The sequence below is a fragment of the Mixophyes fleayi genome, chromosome 11 (genome assembly GCF_038048845.1).
Source record: "Mixophyes fleayi isolate aMixFle1 chromosome 11, aMixFle1.hap1, whole genome shotgun sequence".
NCBI classification, from domain to species: domain Eukaryota; kingdom Metazoa; phylum Chordata; class Amphibia; order Anura; family Limnodynastidae; genus Mixophyes; species Mixophyes fleayi.
This window is the reverse complement of record NC_134412.1, coordinates 35,267,056-35,286,935: the sequence shown is the minus strand read 5'-3', so window position 1 is coordinate 35,286,935 and position 19,880 is coordinate 35,267,056. Positions and strand designations below refer to the sequence as shown.

General features: G+C 39.7%; 1 protein-coding gene and 1 pseudogene across 1 annotated transcript in view; one reads left to right on the top strand and one right to left on the bottom strand.

The window, feature by feature from the left end:
- Positions 1-2,061: 2,061 nt before the first annotated feature.
- LOC142107816 (cytoplasmic phosphatidylinositol transfer protein 1-like) overlaps positions 2,062-19,880 on the bottom strand; it is a 135,086-nt gene continuing 117,267 nt past the window's right edge. Inside the window, exon 10 of the mRNA XM_075191437.1 lies at positions 2,062-3,410. Coding sequence (XP_075047538.1) covers positions 3,265-3,410 — 146 coding nt within the window. The 3' untranslated portion in view covers positions 2,062-3,264. The remainder of the gene's footprint in view (positions 3,411-19,880) is intronic.
- On the top strand, positions 7,328-7,445 carry LOC142108102 (5S ribosomal RNA; annotated as a pseudogene).

Below are 19,880 nucleotides of genomic sequence, written 5' to 3'. Positions count from 1 at the left end.
CCTAAACTTCTCTTTTAATGGAATGACAGTGGATCTGATAATAACCGTTAGATGCAACAACGCTACAACAACAAATCGCAGGTAAGTATGCTGTCAGATTTTATTTAATCTCACTTAATTACACCCAAAACTAAATTTTTAGTTGTTTGGGGAATTATTCTTAACATTTTTTAATCACAATGACGGCGTAAGGGTAGACTTGCTAAATAATTATGTTTTGTGACTAATTTGATCTGTACTATTTTGAAATAGAGAACAGTAAACTTGCATTTGCAAATGATCAAGAATTAATTGGATTTAGAGTCCTTATAATTTCCACGGCTACAAAACTGTACTAAACTAAATTAGCAATGCAAGTCTGACCAATAGATACTTTATGGAATGTAAGCTCTCACCGGCAGGATGCTCTCTACCTATTGTCCCATGTCTGCGTACTGTCTGCCTCGTACCTCTTGTCATGTCGTTTGCTGCACTCTGTGAGAGCCCCCAGAGTTTTACTCATCCATGATACTTATGTGTATCGGCTGCATGTATTTGTATTATGCTTACGGTATTATTTATGTCCTATATGTTACATATGAATCTCCGTTGATATGAAATCTGTGGTGCCTTAACCAACGCTGGAAGTCACTCCAGCGAAGACGATTATACCGACACCACTTACACCAACAGGAACAATCTGAATGCTCTAATTCCTACCTGGATTTAATTCAGACTTGCTAAAAAAATGAATGTGAACAATTCCGGCATTACAACATACCAGCAGTGACATTCACGTCATTTCCAATAGCAACTATTATATTTATTCTATTATGGGGGCAATAAAAGGACCCAGTGGTTGTCTACTGTCCAGGTCTTCCTGAAACACATTACACTCCCTTCAGGTACTCGCATTGCCCCCTTAATAGCATACATTTAACAGTCGCTGTTGGAAGTCACGTGAATGTCACTGTATGTTGTACGGTATGTTGTAATGACAGGATTCTTCTCAGTCATTTTTTTTACCAAGTCTGAATTTGATCAAGGTTGGAATTATCGCATTCGGATTGTTCCTGTCGATCTAAGTGGTGTCAGTATAATCCTCTTCGCAAACTCCTACCCCACCCATGTATTAATACAGATGGCACATCATTTTACTTGCTTCTGCAAAATTGTTACTAGTAAAACAATACTTTGTAATCGGAGATCTACTGGTTTTGTCTGCTTATCCTTTTGTGAACGTTATTCATTGCTGATTCATCTCACAAATCCATAGCTTAGTGATTTTTGTATGTGGCATGGGTGACTCTGATGTCATATGGCATGGAAATAAGGTTGTGGCCATGTCAAGGAAGATCTAAAAACATTACACAGCATGACGACAATGGGGGAGAGGCATAAACACAAAAGCTTTCTCAAAGATTGTAGAGATAATTGAAACCTGAGTTTAACCTTTACACCCAGCACCACCTTATAGAGATAAGTACATTACATTATTAGTTCTGTCTCTTTGTTCACCTACCTCTACCATCCAATGCAGGTCGTAATGTTAGGTAACAGTGGAAAGTGCAGAAGTACAGACAGAGCTTTAGTTACCATATAGGCAAACTAGGCATATGCCTAAGGTTTAGGGGGTAACACAGAATGGATTTATTTTAGATTAATTTATTTTTTCACACTTTTAATTTTCTAAAAATAATAGAGAAGGTGCTGTTTGGTAGTGACACATAGGCATGTAGGCTTCACAATTACAAATCAAAGGTGCCATAGGGCAGCATCAACTGTAAATGCTGCTCTTTGCTATTTGACTTATCTGGTTCCTGGTGTCTCCAGCATGTTGCCCAACTGTCATTGACTCCATAATATGTGCCAAATATATGCCATATGAGAAAGAATATTATAGGATTCTAATGTACTATAATATATAGCACATAAAATTGCATCATGAGCAGCAATGCGGGAGACAGCAATGTTCCTGATGAGTATAGAGATCAATCAATAAGTAGTAATATATTTGTCCCCCTAAATTGAGAAACTTGTGTAAGGGGATTTGAAGCAATGACGGAGGAGATGAGACGGATAAAATGGTCAGGAATAACAAAGTGATTATTTATTGAACCCACGAGTAGAAAAAACAGATATTTATGGAAAGTTTTTAATTTACTGCAGAACGAGGACATATTCATTTAAGTTGACTTTAACACCTCCACTACAAACAGTTCTTCAGATCATAAAAGCATAAAAAAATGACAACTAGACCAAAAATAAATATTTTTCAGTGTCACGCAACATGTATAAAAACATTGTTCAGCCCTTATAAATTGTGCAACCAATCCGCTTATTTACTTGTGTATCTGTCAATTCCATTCATCTTTGACATCATCAAATATTTTTCGGCAGGTAGAACCATCATTGTGCCTGACTTTTCGCATATTTCCTCCAATGATGATAGAATTTCATTGTGTAGACATTGCACACAAAATGTAGTCATGTGTAGTCATGTAAGTCCTTTGCTTAATATTTTTTTTCCATTTTGTGTGATTTGCTATATATACAGATGCAGTTGGTGTATACATAAATCTACGAACTGAAATCTGACATTTATTTTTTTACTCTTCAAATATGATGTGCCCTTTCAACCATACCATGTGTTACCCAAACCGCTAGAATTCCACAGTAGAATTTTACATACATCCGGTACAGTCTATACAAATGCCACATATTGTGGAATGATGACACTTTCATGTTTTCTACACTAAGGAGAAAAGGAATTAAAAAAATAATACAAACATTATTTGAAGGCATACCTCCATTGTACAATATACAGTAAACATGGTTTCGGAGTATATTTACATGTTATATCCCACATAATTCTGCAGTTGTATCTGCAGTTATACGTTTACGGTGGTGATATATTGGCTTTGTTTACATTGCAAATTCTTGTGCTTATTTGCAATGTTGCAAGCTACTTCTCCCTGAACCAATCAAATAGATTAACTTTCTAACCATCATCTCAATAAGATAGATATAATTCTCCTTTAACTGTTAAAATAATTGCATCAGCTTATGTTGTGCGCTGCAGATTTACACTGACAAGAGCTCATCCCTTTCCAAATTCTTCTGCAGCTCACGTAGAAAAGATAAACGTGATGCAATTCTAATTGACCTTGTCATCCTAACATGTATGTAGTAAATGGTTTGTTCAGAAGACCATAGTAACAACTTCAAGGACTTGTCTACACAATATCCTATTACGTATTGAAAGATTTAAAGCATCTCTAAACATTATTCTGGTGCTGAAGGCAGCCTCGGTCGTGGTTTGGAGTCTCCATTGGACGTGGTATAAGAGCAAGCCTCCGTTGCGTTATTCCAAGAGGTTGATCTGTTAATTGAAGGTTTTCCAATGTTTAGTAAATTTTCAGTCTTTGAATCTGCAACAAATAAGAAACAAATATGATTTTCTAAGCATCCTGCAACACGGAGAAGATGAGGGTGGAGAAGAGAAGAGAAAAGATAAGTTAACATTCAACCCAATTTAGTAAGTTTGCTTATTACTCTGTTTGCAGCTTAGCTAGACTAAGTAGAGTATTATATGAGTTTGCAGGCAGATATATTTGATTCGAATAATTTATAGAGGGGAGCGTGCACTACGGATTTAAGTTAAGTTCAGCAGCGGAATAACAGGAAACTCCAACCTGAAAGCATATATATATATATAGATAAGGAATATTCTGCGCTTGAACCTAAATAATGAAAATACCCTAATGTATAAGGGAAAAAAACTTTATCGAGGATTGATAAATCATGGGTTGACAACAGTGGTATAAAACGTTAATTAAAAACACATGGCATAAAAAATGATAATACCTTGAAATGCAGAAGACACATGTGGTGAAAAATTACCAATAACAATAGAGAAACCAGAGCAAAAAACAAAGGAGAAAAAAATGTAGCAGAAAAAAATATATAATAAAGATATGTGACCATATATCTAGTGCAATAATGCACTGATGGCAAACAGGATGATGCGATCCAGCTTGGGGATCAAAGGGCAGTCTTTAAGAATAAGAATTGTCCAGCGTGCTACAGTAATGTCCAAATAAAGTAATGTCCACATACAGTGAAGCGAGATACTTGCGCTTGAAGGCAGTCCCGGCTGTTCCTGAGAGTGTCCAGTTCAATCTAATTGTGAAGTGAATGATGAGCGGATAGTCCTATCGGTGAATGGTGAAGTACCTGGGAAGGGGGAGTCAGCAGAGCTGTGGCAGTCTGTTGTACCAAGTGTAGTGGCGGCGTGCACGCCAACTGTGGAGCGCACGCTTCCTGGATGTCCAAAACCGGATGTGCACAAACCGGAAGCGGCGATTGATTTAGCCAACGCGTTTCGTCACCTAGGTGACTTTCTCAAGGCTGTGATGGACGTATGCAGGGGGGCGGGTCATTTATGCAGTATTCGTGAATGATTGACAGTATAAACCGGATGTTAGAATAATTGCCAGTCTGTTGCAGGTCCTAAATGTCTGTCATATTATGGCTTGTCCCACCGATAGATAATACATGGAAAACACATATACATAATGGTTGGCATTATTTGGGTAACAGCGTAACCCGGAGGTTGAATGTAAATATTGTACCATTGTATATTTTAACACATCGTTATTGTTATGACTTTAACCAGAGGTGAGAATTAACATATTGGATGTAGATAACGGAATCGGAACCAATTTCAGATGTAGATGGGTCCATTGACATGCACATATGTATATATATTCAGAGAGATACATATATATATGTATATATAAAACCATATGTGCTGTGGGAATTAGATATGTACATAAAGATGGCATATGCAGCCCACATTGGCTGTGATTTAAGGTAAAAATTGGTTGTACATAAATCCTAGTTATAATAAAGGAATAGTGCATTGATGTGATGATCAAGGTGTCCTTGTGTGCAAATACGGATATATATCTATTTGACAATGCAGACGCTTTTCTAATAGGCATCAGTAGTACTAATTATAGTACTACAGGGAAGGATTAGTTGTGTATTTCACATATAGTGTCTATGCATCTGTTCTCCATCACTGGGTAGGGAGGTCAACTCTCCAGAATACACACTATGCTGGACCTGATATTCCCCAATGTTCGCACATTGGGTACTAATCAGGCCCACCCAGTATCGCTTCCGAATTCGGAATGGGATCGGGCATGGACTGGGTGGTATGCCAACACGGTGCGCATCTGACCTTGCCGTACGTGATGTGAGTTTTACAGACAGCTGCATACATCAAACTCAATGTTAAGGCCTTTGGGAGTCTGTGTATCTAATTCAAAGATCCATCTGTGTTGTTCTTTGTTGATGATTTTGGTGAGATTCCCACCTCGCCAGTTCCTCTTGATTTTGGAAATTGCCATAAATGTAAGAGAAGATGGATCACTGTTGTGTTTTTTTTTTTTTAACTTCAATAGTATTTTTATTATTAATTTTTCAAAAATTATGGGGTACAGAAAGAAGAAAGGGATGGGGGGTAAGGAAAGGACACAAAATAAAAAGGGGGAAGGATTGAAGGGGTACATAGTGGGGGGAACACATTAAACAATTCTGATGTTAAGCCATATTGAACACATGAGGGAGGGAACCTAATAGGATCCCTTCCAATTCGTGAAAGTTACACTGGTCGAATGGTCACCATGGAACTACTAATAGGGACATTGGGGAACTTCGCTAAGTGTAGGAGATGCAGGTAGTAAATCAGAGTCTATTCGGTCTGGACACGCTCCCTCTCCGTCCGTAACATACACATGCCAACTGAACCACTTCATTATCGGGGACGAGGTGGCAGTGGAGTAGGGCATCCCCTCTGTCTCCATTTCAAAGCTGAATTGCACCTTGGCCACTACTTTCGATATCAAGGGTATCTGTGGTGACTTCCAACCTTGAGCTAAGGACGCTCTTGCGGCAATCAGAATATGACTAAAGACATATTTAGCATATGATGGAAACTGGGGGGGGTAATGCTGCAGTAACGCAACCTCCGGGGTAGGAGAGAGATTTTGTCTAGTAACCTTATTGGCTAGCTGGAAGATTTGTACCCAGAACGACTGTATATGGGGACAATTCCAGAATATATGCATCAAATCCCCCGGTATATTGCATTGCCGCCAGCAAAGTTTAGACTGGGAAGGCCACATTTTATGAAGTCTAGTTGGGGTAAGATACAATCTATTAATTAATTTTATCATCATTTCTGTGTGATTTATACATTTGGACATTCGGAACGCGTTTGTGAAAATGGCTTCCCAATCTTCACTTTCCAAATCTAGCTGAAGGTCAGATTCCCACTGCAGTTGTATTTTGGTTTTATTTTCTGATGTAGAGGGGAGGGTATAGCGGTACCAGAAGGTAATACTGGCTCTATTATCTCCTTTTGTTAATTTAGTGAACAACAAGGGCGGTGGTGATGTAATAGGTAGACCTAGTCTGGGAAGGGAATTAAACCAGTGTCTGAGCTGCAGGTATTTATAAAATTCCTGAGAAGGGAGGTGAAATTTTTCCTTTATTTGTGTAAAAGATAGTAAACTCTGATCGTCTAGTAATTGAGAGAATGAGGTTATTCCGTTTGATACCCATAGGCTGAGATTTAAATTAGGAATTAATTTAGCCACTGCAGCTAAGGAGATATTTTTGGTCTGGACCAGAGTCATAGAATTGGCCTTTAACATTTTGTCCCACACCAACAGGGAGTCCCTAGTTGTCTTTGGTAATTGGGCATTTACAGGGCGCCAATTTTTTGGAACCCAGATCAAATCTGCCAATGGGAAATGCAGGTTAAGAGCTTTCTCCAGGTCTACCCATGGTTTTTGGTGCATCGGGAGGGACCAGTCACGAAGCTGAGAAAGTAAGCAAGCCGCATGGTATCTGTACAAGTCTGGCAACGCCAAACCTCCCTGTTGTTTAGGCAAATACATCCGAGAACTGGCTATTCGTGGGGGTTTGTGTTTCCAGACATATAATATCATAACTGAATGCAGTTTATCCAATAAAGATTTGGGGATACAAACAGGAATAGTACGGAATAAATACATCATTTTTGGGAGCCACTGTTGTGTTTTAAGTGGAAATGATTCGAAACACTATGAGTGTGTAGACTCCGTTTGATGTTGCGTATATGTTCTGCCAATCAAGAGGAACTGGCGAGGTGGGAATCTCACTAAAATCATCAACAAAGAAGAACACAGATGGATCTTTGAATAAGATACACAGACTCCCAAAGGCCTTAACATTGAGTTTGATGTATGCAGCTGTCTGTAAAACTCACATCACGTACGGCAAGGTCAGATGCGCACCGTGCTGGCATACCACCCAGTCCATGCCCGATCCCATTCCGAACTCGGAAGCGATACTGGGTGGGCCTGATTAGTACCCAATGTGCGAACATTGGGGAATATCAGGTCCAGCATAGTGTGTATTCTGGAGAGTTGACCTCCCTACCCAGTGATGGAGAACAGACGCATACACACTATATGTGTAATACACAACTAATCCTTCCCTGTAGTACTATAATTAGTACTACTGATGCCTATTAGAAAAGTGTCTGCATTGTCAAATATATATATCCGTATTTGCACACAAGGACACCTTGATCATCACATCAATGCACTATTCCTTTATTATAACTAGGATTTATGTACAACCAATTTTTACCTTAAATCACAGCCAATGTGGGCTGTATATGCCATCTTTATGTACATATCTAATTCCCACAGCACATATGGTTTTATATATACATATATATATGTATCTCTCTGAATATATATACATATGTGCATGTCAATGGACCCATCTGCATCTGAAATTGGTTCCGATTCCGTTATCCGTTATCTACATCCAATATGTTAATTCTCACCTCTGGTTAAAGTCATAACAATAACGATGTGTTAAAATATACAATGGTACAATATTTACATTCAACCTCCGGGTTACGCTGTAACCCAAATAATGCCAACCATTATGTATATGTGTTTTCCATGTATTATCTATCGGTGGGACAAGCCATAATATGACAGACATTTAGGACCTGCAACAGACTGGCAATTATTCTAACATCTGGTTTATACTGTCAATCATTCACGAATACTGCATAAATGACCCGCCCCCCTGCATACGTCCATCACAGCCTTGAGAAAGTCACCTAGGTGACGAAACGCGTTGGGTAAATCACTCGCCGCTTCCGGTTTGTGCACATCCGGTTTTGGACATCCAGGAAGCGTGCGCTCCACAGTTGGCGTGCACGCCGCCACTACACTTGGTACAACAGACTGCCACAACTCTGCTGACTCCCCCTTCCCAGGTACTTCACCATTCACCGATAGGACTATCCGCTCATCATCCGCTTCACAATTAGATTGAACTGGACACTCTCCGGAACAGCCGGGACTGCCTTCAAGCGCAAGTATCTTGCTTCACTGTAAGTGGACATTACTTTATTTGGACATTACTGTAGCATGCTGGACAATTCTTATTCTCAAAGACTGCCCTTTGATCCCCAAGCTGGATCGCATCATCCTGTTTGCCATCAGTGCATTATTGCACTAGATATATGGTCACATATCTTTATTATATATTTTTTTCTGCTACATTTTTTTCTGCTTTGTTTTTTGCTCTGGTTTCTCTATTGTTATTGTTAATTTTTCACCACATGTGTCTTCTGCATTTCAAGGTATTATCATTTTTTATGCCATGTGTTTTTAATTAACGTTTTATACCACTGTTGTCAACCCATGATTTATCAATCCTCGATAAAGATTTTTTTCCCTTATACATTAGGGTATTTTCATTATTTAGGTTCAAGCACAGAATATTCCTTATCTATAGATATATTTGATTGAGTGCTTATTAAGAAAGAGGAAAGAGAAAAATCCTTGGTGAAATATCTCTTACTGAATTCCAGGAATGTTTGTGAAACAAGGTTGGGAATAACTTCGTTTAGGGGACCTATAATCTACAAGAAAAATGTGAGAGAGGTTTAATGATGAGACCTACCACTTCCCATAGATAATAATCAATATTATTTCAGGAAACACTATCATAGGCAGAATTTTCTAAGTAATGATGAAGTAGCTTTCTTCCACATTTTAAAATATAACAGTCTAACATCTGTTAGAATAACAGATGTTAAAATAAAATAAACCTAAGTTTTGTTGTATCCTTTCATTTAGAAAAGCTCTAGGTATTTTTGCTCAGGGGCATCAAGGCTGCAAATTTGCCCTAACTTTATATGAACTGAAGACTATAATACTGTATTTGCTGCATGTCTGTCCAGTTTGCAAATGATCAGTGATGTAATTATGCACATATGAGAATTAAACAAAGAAGTGGGTTCAGTAAAATTGATTGATAAAGAGTATTTATAAAATGCCCTTTATTAGATACGAATAAACCACATTTTCCTTGTCAAATAGAAGGGAGTCATTAAAGTTAAAAATCAACATTCATTTAGGACTATTTGACCTAAATTGCAAGTTGTTAATGAATGAACTATTATGATAATTGCCTTTAAATATATTAATCCACAAATCAAACAAGTACTGTAGGGTCATTTATGAATCAAGTGTCAAACCTCAGCACAAATTTTCTTTTGTGATATCCCATGCCTAATTCTATATTTTATGTGGAAAGCAAAGAGTTTGTGGGCCAAACTGGCAGTATCTGTGGGGGAGCAAACTTTGCACCCCAGATAGGTGTGCTTGCGTGGATTGAAGGTGTTCTGTGCTAAGACCAGATTAGGTGCACAAATGCACCTAGGTTTGCACCGTGGTGCAGAAACAAGATTACCTTTTGTGGAATAGGATTACTTAAATGAGATGGAGGGTAGAAGAGGGCAAATTAACAGGGGTGTCCCTGGAGGAGGGTTATTGTGACAAAACAAGGTGTTTATCTCACCTCAAACAGTCTACACCTCGTTACATGTACTTTTCTAGGTTATTGATTCCACAGATATCACAATGATGTTTTTAGACCATGTATTTATTACCAGTTAAATTGGAATATTCTGTATTTTTTAGTTGTAACATGTCTGAAAGAACTAGAGATGGGCGGGTCCGGTTCTCCGAGAACCGAACCCACCCGAACTTTGGGTATCCGAGTACCGAGCTGAGCAGCTCGGTACTCTCCCGCCCATTCCGAATCCAAATCGAGGCCGAACGTCATTGTGACGTCGTCGGATCTCGGGGCTCGGTTCTCGCGATACTTCAACTTTATAAATACACGCCTCCACAGCAATCCATCGCCATTTGACAGAGGGAGAGAGCAGGGTGTAGTCATAGGCTAATTAGAGCAGGGACAGAGAATACAATATTGTTCTTGCAATTGCTCTAACCAAAATCGCTAGTGCAGAGAGGAGGATAGAGGTTTATTATTTTTTCTTCATATTTGGCACTCCCCAGCGCTTTTGGGGTGTCCCCCATAATTGTGCATAAATATTTCTGGCTGTCAAAAGTCATAACTGTCAGCAGTATCTACTAAATAATTTTTAGCACTCCTCAGTGCTTTTGGGGTGTCCTCCCTAATTGTGCATTAATATTACTGGCTGTCAAAAGTCATAACTGTCAGCAGTATCTACTAAATAATTTTTAGCACTCCTCAGTGCTTTTGGGGTGTCCTCCCTAATTGTGCATTAATATTTCTGGCTGTCAAAAGTCATATCTGTCAGCAGTATCTACTAAATAATTTTTAGCACTCCCCAGTGGTTTGCGCTCAGAATGGATTCAAAGCAGTCCACATATGATCTGAATGAGCAACCAGGTTCTGTCATCAGTCCTGATGTTAGTGTTCCCAGTACGTCATCTGGCCAAGGCGATGTCAAACAACAGAGTGTTTTCAAATTAGTGCAAAAAACAAAAACCAAAAAAAAAATTACTGAATTGAAGCGAAAAAGAAGTGTAACTGAGCAAAAGTTAAGTGACGATAATAAAAAAATTGCAAGCATGCCACTCTACACACGCAGTGGCAAAGAGAGAATGAGGCCTTCACCTTTGGCTATTAGTGGCAGATCCAAAAAAGTTACCCAGCCTACAATTGGTGCACAACTACTGTTACGCGTCAAAGCCGAGCTGCAAGATAACAGTGAGGCATTACAGGAGAATATTTGCTCTGATTCACAAATGACAACAATCCCTGTGGCGAGTCCATCCAACAGTGGGATGTCTAATCGTGAGCATTCTGCTGATGTGTGCCTTAATAGCCCGAGTGTAGCCGGTGATACCCAAATTGAGGATGCCACTTTGGAATTAGAAGAGGATGAGGGGGAGATTTGTGTAGGCGACGAGGGCGCTAATGAGGATGTTGATGAGGATGAGGTTGTTTGTGTAAGTCCTGCACCAGTGGCAGCAGTTCTGGCACGTGACAAGAAAAAGGCCATTGTCATGCCTGGGCATAAAACAAAAAAATCCACTTCTTATGTGTGGAATTATTTCTACCCAAATCCAGACAACAATTGTATAGCCATTTGTAGTGTATGTCAAGCCACAGTCGTCGAGGGAGGGACCTTAACCATCTTGGAACCTCGTCTATGTTACGCCATTTAACGAGAGTTCATGGCAAAGTGTTGGGAAAAGCTGAAAGTTCTTCCCAAAAGAATACAAGCACTCCCTCATCAGCTAAGACCCTCCGCTCACCGACATACCGACGGCTACAAAATACACCCACCACACCATCCTCATCAATATCCTCAGTAGCGCTCGGAGTTAGCCCGGCATCCCACTTAAGGCTGGTTGACTCCGGCACTATTATTGATTCCTCTGAAGAAAGCGTTAGTCCTGCTGCTGCTGTTGCTGCTGCTGGGGGTGAATCGTCATCCCAGAGGCAGGTTAATAAAATGAGCAGTCCTACATTTCAGCAATTAACTGTGAAACAATCATTTGCGAGGGGAAGCAAATATGACAGCAGTCACCCAGTCGCCAAGCGAATCACAGACGCCATGGCTGCAATGTTAGTGTTAGATCTGCGTCCAATCTCCACAATAAACGCAGCTGGTTTTTCACAGTTAATTGAGGTTTTGTGTCCGCGTTACAGAATTCCATCGCGACACCATTTCTCCCGTAAAGCTATTCCACAACTATACCAAAAAGTGTGTAAAAATGTAGAGATTGCGCTGAAAAATGCCATTCTGCCCACTGTTCACTTAACCACAGATATGTGGACAAGTGGAAGTGGCCAAACCAAAGACTATATGACTGTGACAGCCCACTGGGTTGGTCATTCACCTTCACCAGCAGGAACAGCAGCAGCATGTACACCACTACGTAACATTTGTCACAGGCAGGCCACTCTTTGTATCACCGGCTTCACTAACAGGCATACGGCTGACAATTTGTTACGCAAACTGAGAGATGTGATTGATGCATGGCTTATACCACTCGGACTCTCCCCAGGGTATGTCATTTCAGATAACGCCAACAATATAGTGCGAGCATTACAGCTGGGTGATTTCCAACATATTCCCTGTTTTGCTCACACCATCAACTTGGTGGTGCAGAGCTTCCTACGAAATAACCGTGAGGTGCAGGAGATGCTTTCGGTGGCCCGTAAAATTTCAGGCCATTTCAGGCATTCAGCCACAGCATGTAGGAGATTACAGCAGCTCCAAGAGCAGTTTAACTTGCCCTGCCACCAACTTAATCAAGAGGTGGTAACTCGGTGGAATTCCACCCTGTACATGCTTCAGAGGATGGAGGAACAGCGCAAAGTCATCCAAGCATATTGCACAAGTCATGACATTGGGAAAGGAGGGGGGATGTATTTCACTTTTGCACAGTGGGGAATCCTTTCAGTGCTGTGCAAGGTGCTGAAACCATTTGAAGTTGTGACATGTGAGGTCAGTGCAGACTCTGCTAGTTTGAGCCAAGTCATTCCTTTAATTAGACTATTGGAAAAGCAGCTTGAGAAAATGAAGGAGGAGCTGAAAGCAAGCAATTCAGCAAAGTATGTTGGCCTTGTCGATCAAGTACTTAATTCGCTTCACAATGATCCTCGAGTTATTAAGATCTTGAACTCGGATCAGTACGTTTTGGCCACTGTGCTTGATCCAAGGTTTAAAACCTACATTGAGTCTTTACTTGTAAATGAGCGAGATGTGAACTTTTGCAAGGAGCTATTGCTCAGCAAGTTGGCCGCTGAACTGGGCCTCGGCTTGACGACGTGTCCTCCTTCACTTTCTCAAGCTGTTGCTCGTAAAAAATTAAATTTCCAAAAAAGATGCAGGGAAGACACAGGGGGCAGACCAGAACAATTTAACATCTGGGCTGGTTTGAAGGATTTTTCAAAAAAATGTGTCACTTTGCCCATAACTCCATCCAATATGAGTATAAACATGCAAAGGATAGTGGAGGATTACTTTCAAGAGGTAGTTGATATGGAAATGTCAGACAGTCCCTTTCCTGACTGGGAAGAAAAGCAGGCCATTTGGAAACCCATGTACAAACTTGCTTTGCAATACCTAAGCTGCCCACCCTCCAGTGTGTACTCTGAACGAGTGTTCAGCACAGCAGGGAACTTAGTCAGTGATCGCCGTAGAAGGTTACTTCCCAAAAATGTGGAGAAAATGATGTTTATAAAAATGAACTACATCTTCCACGAGGAAGGCCTTCACCATCCAAGACATCCAAGCACTGACTGTTCTCTAATGGCGGATTCAAGCAGCGATGAATTGATAGTCTGTGATGATGACGTACACACTGATGAGGGTGAGGATTAAGCTGAAGATGATGCCGATAACATCTTTTTAAAACTTTCTATGTAAGTGTAGGGTGCAATCTACCCCCAAAGAGGAAAGGGGCTTGTGGCATTTCCATATCACATACCATCTTGAAAGGCTGCTGTTAGGGCAATTTATCCTTAAGGGTAGGGTGTCATAGACAGAGTGACCCTAAACTGGCTTTGTCCATTTTTCATAATATTGTACAGTCTATAATGGCTGAATTTTTGTGTATTTTATACAAGTGGAGGGGGGCCTAGAGAGACAGAAACCAAACTGGCTTTCTCCATGTCAATTAATATTGTACAGTCTATAATGGCTGAATTTTTTGGTATTTTATACAAGTGGAGGGGGGCCTAGAGAGACAGAAACCAAACTGTCTTTCTCCATGTCAATTAATATTGTACAGTCTATAATGGCTGAATTTTTTAGTATTTTATACAAGTGGAGGGGGGCCTAGAGAGACAGAAACCAAACTGTCTTTCTCCATGTCAATTAATATTGTACAGTCTATAATGGCTGAATTTTTTGGTATTTTATACAAGTGGAGGGGGCCTAGAGAGACAGAAACCAAACTGTCTTTCTCCATGTCAATTAATATTGTACAGTCTATAATGGCTGAATTTTTTAGTATTTTATACAAGTGGAGGGGGGCCTAGAGAGACAGAAACCAAACTGGCTTTCTCCATGTCAATTAATATTGTACAGTCTATAATGGCTGAATTTCTTGGTATTTTATACAAGTGGAGGGGGGCCTAGAGAGACAGAAACCAAACTGTCTTTCTCCATGTCAATTAATATTGTACAGTCTATAATGGCTGAATTTTTTAGTATTTTATACAAGTGGAGGGGGGCCTAGAGAGACAGAAACCAAACTGGCTTTCTCCATGTCAATTAATATTGTACAGTCTATAATGGCTGAATTTTCTGGTATTTTATACAAGTGGAGGGGGGCCTTGAGAGACAGAAACCAAACTGGCTTTTTCCATTTCTTTACATATTTAACTATAAGTGTAGGGTGTAATATACATTCAAAGACGATGGCTGCATTGCCAATATGCATAGATGGAGAGGAAGACAATCTGTTTTGTGTGTAGAATAGGCCTACCAACGAAGAATTAAACTGTTTTTTTGGATGATTTATTACCTCAACAATTAGATTACTTGTCTCTAAAACAGTTGGAGCACTAAATTGGGTTAATTTAGGCCCAAAAACATGGATTTTCCAAAAAAATAGCAAAACAAAACCAAACAAAACCAAAACCAAAACACGCAATGGCGGTTTTGCAAAACCAAAACCAAAACACGACGGTAATCCAGATCCAAAACCGAATCCAAAACCAAAACACGGGGGTCAGTGACCATCTCTAGAAAGAACATGGCTTTGTTAACTTGTGTATACATGCAGATTAGTCTCAGCCTAGGCAGAATGTTTATACTACATTGTCCACCATTCCTGAATGAAAGCACATCATATCAGGGGGGTCTTGTAGCCTTTATTTAGCTGTGTTTCTGTGTGTGCTAAGATATGGCTCTTTATTTAATTACAGAGGATTGCATCATGTAGTTACATGTATTATCTCTGGGCTGTGACTTTGCCATTTTAAAAAAGCTCTGTAGAAGCCACTCCGTTGTACAGCCACAGAACAATACCTGACCCTAATTGTATCAAGAGTGACTCCCTTGAGATCCCTTTGTCTGCATGTTTAGCTGTGAAAAGGTAAACACGGAAAAAGAACCAATTGGGTAGGTCCGGGAACTCCACGAAAGGCCATTTCTGCCTTTAAAAGAAAGCTCCCAAAGCATAAAATTGGCACTCACTACCTAGTAATAGCTGAAGTCAGACTGGTGTAGAGATTACAGTCTCTCCTGGCTGACAACGAGGGACAGTTGGCCCCTGGAGTACTGCTTTTATCCTGATCTCTCTCCATGGTTGGAGAGTTGTGTGTCCGCTAAAAGTGGAGTGGATACTATGAGGTGTTTTTGTTATACCCTGGATGATGTCTGTATCAGACTGTAGTGTGATTTGTTGCTGTTTATTATTTAGATGTTATTAATGCTGTTTGGTGCTACCTTTTTTTACATAAATCTAAATATTTTGGATATTTTGCCTGGGTGATTTTGAACCCTGGATAGGTACCGGGAAGGCCAGCTGTGCGGCAGAGAGTAATACATTAAGGGGCGTATTCAATTGTCGGCGGAAACGCCGAAAAATCCCGCGTTCCATGCACTATTACCGTTATTACGGTAATAGTGCGCGGAAAAACCGTTACTGCGGTAATTTTCTCGCTGGATTTCAGCTCGCAGCTCCCTGAGTCGCGAGCTGAAATCCAGCTAACTACTACCGTAATAACGGTAGTAGTTTTTACGCGGTGGGACTTCCGGACAATTGAATATGCCCCTTAGCCTGATATCTTCGCAGTTATTGTTAAAAATTTATAAAGTGCCAACACATTCCGCAGCACTGTACTATATTGGGAGGTTGTAGTACAGAAGATTCATTGAAGAAAAGGTGTTTGGGATATAAAATTGATGCAAGTAGAAAGTTCCTCAGGATAAGGAATGCAGGAGTAGAGCTAATAAGAGCAGGATATTTTATATTATACTTAAAATAGCATCTTGCACCTTGTAGGTACGCTTCAACCAATCAAATAAAAAGTTTTAAATGAACAAGCATTTAGCCTTCAATAAAGACACTCTCATGATTAATTTAAGACATAAATGAGGCTAAACTGAGTATTATTTATAAAAAACAAAAAACAAAAATAATTAAAGGGTAGAGTTTTAAAGTAGTAGTTTGTGATGATTTTACTGTTTTACTATCTCTATAATATGATTGGTTGCTAAGACTAGATCAGAATTGACACAGTGATTCATTCTGCAAACAGGTAGTTAAATATAGAATATAATTTGTAATAATCACAAGGAAGCCAATTCATTATGCTCTCTCTCTCATACATTGTGATCCATTCAGGTTAACTGAGATTGAAAAGTTTCCTTCTAATGCAACTTTGTAACACAATTGTAATTTGTATACACATTTGAACACAGATCGCTCATAAGGTTCAATGCTTCCCCATATCCTTCTCATATTTCTTGATTTATTGCTGTTTCCTATTCGTGGTATATACAATACAGATTACTTAGTTTATGTTATCTAACTATTGTAACGGTCTGATTATCTTGCTGTATCTTGTATCCAGACTGCCATAAGAATTAATTTAAATGGGACTAAATTGCTATATGTTGTTTTCTGAAATATTTAACACATTTCAAAGTAGTAATTACATACATAACACTATAAGCCTCATTAACTAAAAGCATGAAAGGGAACTGTTATATTCTGACCAGGGCTTGATCTAACCACAATACAATCATCACCATCAACAACATTAATTTATATAGCACCAGCAAATTCCGTAGCGCTTTACAATTGAGAACAAACAGTTATAAAACAATAATGGGTAATATATACAGACATAGAAGTAAGAAGACCCTGCTTGCAAGCTTACAATCTATGGGACAATGGTAGTTTGATATTCAATTCCTTTGTAGCACCCTCTGACACTCTCTCATTTGATCCCACAAATGAAGAAGAAGTTTCTACTCTCTTCTCATCTTCCTACTCTACCTCCTGTCCTCTTGATCCCATTCCCTCACAAATTGGTATGTCCCTGTCTCCTGTGCTCATTCCCCCTCTAACTAAAATCTATCTCTTTCTACTGGTATTTTTCCATCACTATTCAAGCATGCAGTGATTACTCCCATTTAAAAAAAAAACAGAATTCTGACCCCAACTCTCTCGTAAATTACAGCCCCATCTCCCAGCTCCCATGCCCCTCCAAGCTTCTCGAGAGAATTGCCTACACTCGCCTCACACACTTTCTTACAACAAACAACCTATTGGATCCTCTTCAGTCAGGCTTTCGCTCTCAACACTCCACAGAGACTGCGCTGACCAAGGTTGTCAATGATTTGATCACAGCAAAAAATAATAACCATTACTCTCTTCTAATTCCCCTGGATCTCTCTGCTGCATTTGACACTGTTGACCACTCTCTCTTCATACAAACGCTACAATCCCTAGGTCTTGAAGGCACTGTCCTATCCTGGTTCTCATCCTACCTATCTAATCGCTCTTTCAGTGTTAATTTCTCTGGATCCACCACTGCTCCGCTTCCTTTATCAGTTGGAGTACCACAAGGCTCAGTCCTAGGTCCTCTGCTATTCTCTATCTACACCACTTCTCTTGGAAAACTAATAGGCTCCTTTGGATTTCAGTATCATCTCTATGCGGATGATACACAAATTTATCTATCCTCTCCTGATCTGTTACTGACTGTCTTTCTACCATTTCATCTTGGATGTCTTCTCGCCAACTCAAACTCAATCTTTCAAAAACTGAATTAATAATATTCCCACCCAAAAACAGAAGCTTCCTGCCTGACATTTCTATTTCTGTTGATAACATGACCATAAATCCCACCCCGCAAGCTCGTTGCCTAGGTGTAATCCTTGATTCACAACTGTCGTTTATTCCCCACATCAACTCTATATCTAAATCATGTTACATACACCTAAAGAACATTTCCAGAATACGCACATATCTGACACAAGACACCGCAAAAACATTAATTCATGCACTCATCAACTCCCGCATCGACTATTGCAATTCCCTCCTTACTGGTCTTCCCAAAGTCAGACTTGAACCCCTACAATCTATTTTGCACGCAGCGGCTAGATTGATTTTCCTTGCAAACTGTTATTCCTCTGCTGAGCCACTCTGTCAGTCTCTACATTGGCTTCCTGTATTTCAACGAATACAATATAAAATTCTTCTACTAACATATAAGGCCATCAACAAAATTGCACCGACATACATTTCCTCACTTGTCTCAAACTATCTTCCAACTCAACACCTCCATTCTGCACAAGATCTATGTCTCTCTTCCACTCTCATCACATCCTCCCATTCTTGGTTACAGGATTTTTTCCGGGCTGCACCTACTTTGTGGAATTCCCTCCCTCGCACAGTAAGATTTTCCTCTAGTCTTCAAACCTTCAAGCGTTCACTGAAAACCCACCTCTTCAGACAAGGTTATGATATTTCTATGATGCCCTTGTGTTTCAAACTCCCATTGTCCTATAGATTATAAGCTTGCGAGCAGGGTTCTCTTACCTCTCTGTCTGTATGTATTACCCAGTATTGTCTTATTAATGTTTGTTCCCAACTGTAAAGCGCTACGGAATTTGCTGACGCTATATAAATAAATGTTGATGATGATGATAATACACAAGGGTAAGTGCTACATCATATTGCATATTTTTTGGCTAGAATGCAAAGGGTAAAAGGTATTGAGTGGGCTGTATGATCAGTCACATAGCAATGTTTGTCAGAAGCTTGTGTTCTTGTGTTAGCTGTGTAGAGAGTGATAATAGGGTAACCTAGGGAGATTAAGATGGTGGTTGAGGAATATTATAAGCTTGTCTGAAGAAGTGGAATTTCAGAGAACGCTTTAAGGTTTGAAGACTAGAGGAAAGTCTCATTGTGCGAGGGAGGGAATTAGACAAACTGGATTCAGTCCGAAAAAAGTAATGTAACCGGGAATGGGAGGATGTGATGAGAGAAGAAGAGAGACGCAGATCTTGTGCAGAACAGGTGTGTCGAGTTGGGAGATATTTTGAAACAATTGAGGAGATGTATGCAATTTCGCAAATTGTCGGTGCAATTTTGTTGATGGCCTTGTATGTTAGTAGAAGAATTTTATATTGGATTTATTAAAATAAAGGTAACCAATGTAAAGACTGACAGAGTGGCTCAGCAGAAGAAGAACAATTTGCAAGGAAAAATCAATCTAGCTGCTGCATGCAAAATAGATTGTAGGGGTTCGAGTCTGATTTTGGGAAGACCAGTAAGAAGGCAATTGCAATAGTCAATGCGGGAGATGATGAGTGAATGAATTAAAGTATTTGTGTTAAATATGTGCATATTCTCTAAATGTTTTTTAGATGTATGTAACATGATTTAGATATAGAGTCACTGTGGGGAACAAAGGATAGTTGTGAGTCAAGGATTACACCTAGGCAGCGAGCTTGCGGGGTGGGATTTATGGTCATGTTATCAACAGAAATAGAAATGTCAAGT